This window comes from Atta colombica, unplaced genomic scaffold, assembly GCF_001594045.1.
Source record: "Atta colombica isolate Treedump-2 unplaced genomic scaffold, Acol1.0 scaffold21, whole genome shotgun sequence".
NCBI lineage: Eukaryota > Metazoa > Arthropoda > Insecta > Hymenoptera > Formicidae > Atta > Atta colombica.
In genome coordinates this window covers 1,534,862-1,539,545 of record NW_017259305.1, presented here as the reverse complement: position 1 = coordinate 1,539,545, position 4,684 = coordinate 1,534,862, and the positions used below count along the sequence as shown (strand labels likewise).

The 4,684-nt window shown below is 30.9% G+C and overlaps 1 protein-coding gene across 4 annotated transcripts in view; it reads right to left on the bottom strand.

The window, feature by feature from the left end:
* Nucleotides 1-172: 172 nt before the first annotated feature.
* Nucleotides 173-4,684, bottom strand: part of LOC108687619 (high affinity copper uptake protein 1) — an 18,430-nt gene continuing 13,918 nt past the window's right edge. For 3 of the 4 annotated variants that reach the window (XM_018193487.1, XM_018193488.1, XM_018193486.1), the window contains exons 2-5: nucleotides 3,512-3,715; nucleotides 3,212-3,444; nucleotides 2,885-2,914; nucleotides 173-577 (exon numbers count right to left, since the gene is read on the bottom strand). In XM_018193487.1, the coding sequence (XP_018048976.1) occupies nucleotides 376-577; nucleotides 2,885-2,914; nucleotides 3,212-3,444; nucleotides 3,512-3,715 (669 nt within the window). In that variant the 3' untranslated portion in view covers nucleotides 173-375. The remainder of the gene's footprint in view (nucleotides 578-2,884; nucleotides 2,915-3,211; nucleotides 3,445-3,511; nucleotides 3,716-4,684) is intronic. The other variant, XM_018193489.1, reaches the window with a different exon arrangement.

Sequence of the window (4,684 nt, the reverse complement as noted above, 5' to 3'; positions counted from 1 at the left end):
TATATATATATATATAGATTCCGTAATAAAATTATTTAAAATATTTGATCAAAGATAAGAATAATTAGCTTAAAAATAATAGCTTATTTTTTTTAGAATAAAAGTAAGAAATTATAAGATACTAATAAAAGTTAAATTATGGAACCCTATACATATAGAATAAATAGTTCTCGCCTGTTTGCTGTATTTATGTATTCACTATGTGTCATGAATTTTGAAAACATTGATTCTCTATACGTCATTTCTCGTAGAAAACAACGTAATTGTTTAATTTCTGTCCTCTTATTTTTTTGCATTTCCGCCAAAATGCAGTCGTGTGCGTATTTTTGCGTAAATACAGTTTAAAAGGAGTAAACCAGAATAATTTACTAAATGTTAATGACAATGTTCCGTAACGTCTACGATCACTGATTTCTTCCAACCGAACAGGAAGTAACCAACGGCGGCCCCCAATACTACGGCACAGCACAGCCAGACATTATAAGTCATGAAGATTAGCATCAAAAAATAAGACAGGACGATTTGTATAATGTGCAGAAATGTTTGAAACAGATGCATCCAGGACATCATAGTCGGCCTGCACAGATTAATGTGGCTCATTATGTCCAAATTCACTTAACCCTTACAACACATAATGATTTTGCATTCTTTTACTATACACGACAATGGGTCGGTCATATCTCGGATTAATTTTCATTATTTTTATAAAAATACTTACATACAAATTATTAAGTGATTTTTATATACATATACTTTAACATCTTTAGAAAGTATTTGTAAGATTGTGTGTTAAAAAAATTATCTATATGTATATAAATGTTAAAACTAATTATTTGGTGCTTTTAATATAAAAAAAATGCGCAGACTACGAATGACTCAGTCGTGTATATTAAAGATTAAAATAGCAAAAACAGGCAAAATTCAAAAATTTATTTACAAATTTAGACATTATTCATTTGTAGCATAAAAAATCATATTATACAAAATGAAAAGCAGATCATTTTTATACAATTATTTAAATTATTATGTAATATCAAAATTATTATATTATAGTAAAATTATGAAAGTACAAATAAGTTTCCGCCGTTTACAAAAGACCACTAATAAATTATAGTTAAAATTGATGTAAAACGACATATCGTAAGATTGGACATCCGGCAACACCATAACCTTGAAATATTAGCGATTTTGTATCAACATCATATATTTTTTTTTGTACGAAAATGTCGAGTTTTGAGCCGAATAAGCGTCACTTGTAGGAACTTTTGATTTATTTCTTTAATTTGAAAAAATCTGCAGCTGAGACTCATAGATTGTAGAAGCATATGGTGATGCTGCCTTAAGTAAGAGAAGTTGTCGTGAGTGGTTTCAAAAGTTTAAGAACGGTGAATTTGATGTCGAAGACAAAGAACGTAGCGGAAGGCCGAAAGTGTACGAAGACGCGGAATTGGAAGCATTATTGGATGAAGATTCGTCCAAACGCAAAAAGAACTTACATTAGGAGTGGACTCAACAAACAATTTCATATCGTTTGAAATCATTGGGAATGATTCAAAAGTAAGGGAATTTGGTTCCATGAACTGAAGCCAAGAAACGTTGAACGCCGATTTTTCACATGTGAAATGCTGCTTGTCAGGCATAAACGAAAGAGTTTTTTGCATCAGTATAGTCACTGGTGATGAAAAATGGATCCACTACGATAACCCAAAGAAGAGGAAATCATGGGGACCATCTGGCCATGCGTCAACATCGACAGCCGAATATTCATGGAAAAAACTCATGTTGTGTATTTGGTGGGATCAGCTTGGTATCGTGTATTATGAGTTGCTTAAATCGAACGAGACCATTACTGGAGGCTCTCTACCGAATACAATTGATGAGATGAGCCGAGCACTCAAGGAAAAACGCGCCTACTACTACTCCAGGCATGACAAAATTATTCTCCTGCATGATAATGCTCGACCACATGTTGCGGCGCCGGTCAAAACCTACTTAGAAACACTCAATTAGGAAGTTCTACCCTATCCGCCGTATTCTCCAGACATTGCTCCTTCCGATTACCATTTGTTCTGATCGATAACGCATGGCTTGTCTGAGCAGCACATCATATGAAGATACCAAAAATTGTATCGATGATTGGATAACCTCAAAAAATGAAGCGTTCTTCCGACGCGGTATCCACATGCTACCAGAAAGATGAGAAAAAGTAGTAACTAGCGATGGCCATTACTTTGAATAAAACATTATGTACCGTTCTTTCACAATAAATGCTTAATTTTTGATAAAAAACGGCGAAAACTTATTTATACTCCTAATAATTTAAAATATGTATTCATATATTGACATATATGTATATTTAGAGATAATTTTCGGTATAGATAGACAAATACTTATTTGTTCTGAATAACTCAATTTTATTAATTATTAAGTATTTTTTTTAGTTAAGTATTTTTTTAATTAAGTATTTTTTAAGTATTTTTATTTATTTAAAGAATAGTATTACATTTAAAATCAATTAGAGATTGAGTTGTTTAGTAAGCACTCGTAATATGCAGTAAAAATTATTTGAAAGTAATACATGAATACACATGCACATATTCCATTAGAAATATCTAATTAAAAGATAAAGAAACTTATGATACGAAGTGTATATGTTGAAAATGATAAATGACATTTTTTACACCCAGCAAAGGATCTATTAAGAAATCTATTAAGAAGATATATCATGCATGTTTTAATAGTGTAAGAATTGTTTTTAAAATATAAACAATTATTACTATTGTTACTATTTACAAGCTGATTCATGTCAATTAAATAATACAACCGTTAATAGACAAAGCATAATTCTGAGAGAAAATCTCAGAGTATCATAAGATCTACTTACGGTTGTTTGTGGATTACTTCGCCAACCATACTAAAAAAGTAGATCAAATGATTAAATTTATAATATAAAAGCTACACGTATCATTTATATACTTAGTGATCCTGTAAAAAATATTGCGTCTTGATTTTTAAATGTGTTCATTACAATATGCTCTCATGATATCTCTTAAGATGCCACTCTCTAGCATTATATCTAGCATTCTTTACTTTCTTTAATATTCTTCACATAGTAAAATTAATAAAAAATTATATTAATTAATATTCTTAGCGAAAACAATGGGAAATAATGCTTTTTACAAGATCACCCGAAAAGAATTGAACAACTTACTGAACGACCCGGTTGTCTTCGGCTACCACATTCTTCTCACTGGGTACCGTAACGCTCCTGTATTGCAGGGCGTTATACGTCTTCCAAAAGAGATACTCCCGGTAATATTTTAAGCCCTCATAGAGCGCAGCCATAATAGCGATACCAATCATCGAACCGATGAGACCGCCTATCGATAAAATCTTCCAATTTTCGAATAACACCACTTCACAGTAGCCGCTGTGGAACGTCATCTAAGAATCGCGGAGAGCAGACTGTACATTAACGGCATCAAGTTTTGAACAACCGGATTGTACGTACCGACATACCGTGCATGCCCATACTGCTGCACATGTCCGTCGAAGTCTCAATATCGTGCATGCTTTCGTGATCCATACCTTCGTGGTTCATATTGCCATTATCCATATTACCACGGTTTATACCATGGTCTATACCATGATGAGCCATGTGCATACCGTGAGATGCGTTTCCTGTACTGTCCATTATATGGTGATCATGAGACATCTGGAATAAGGAAAGATTTTTTTTTTAATTCTGTATGCGTTTCATGAACTGTTACACATTCGAGAAGCATATGTATTATAATACAATAGTATATAATACAATAGTATACTATATACTACAGTAATAATGGATGTCTTTTCCAACAGATCATACGATATAGCATTGCTAAATGTTAAACAAAGATGAAATAATAATTTACTTGTGTTACACTGTTATCTATGTCTCTTGCTGGAAAGCATCCAATTTCTACATTATCTTCTAATAAATGAAGGCATGAAAGAGATTTCAAGAATTCCAAAATCAATCTTATTTTTTAAAATAAAAACATGTTTTTTTTACATGAGTTGATTCTTTATTTTGCATGTAGAAGTAAATTTAAGTAAAACCATTATTTTCGTTTTATTCATAATGGCATATTATCGATTATGTAAGAGATAAAGTATATATGAAAGTATATATATAAGTAAAGTATATAATATTACAAAAATTTTTTTAAATCTCATTGTTATATTATAGCTCTAATAAGATAATTCAAAAATAATATAGATTTTCTTTTTAAAAAATTGACACTAAAATGACTGATTATTTCAATTTAAATAATGATCAGAATGTACAAGCTTTTTTTATTGGACTACGTATAGCACTTTGAGAAGTGCGATCACGCATTGCGTGAAAGTTATTAAAGTTTCCGGTTTTCTCTAATTTTATATATAACGCTATGCTAAAAATATCTCAAATATGCGTTGAAATTAAGTGGATAATTATAAAACAATTTCTGTGAAAAGCAAACATTTGAAAAAGTAATCTCTCCTACTTTTGTAAAAGATTTTTATTTCATCTTTGTCAAAGTTACTTGCGGATTTGCATAAGTAGATTTTTTGTTAAATGTGATTAGCAAACAAAATTTCTGAAAAAAAAATCAAGGCATCTAATGTCAACACTCTTAAACAATCAGCAATATCATGAAGA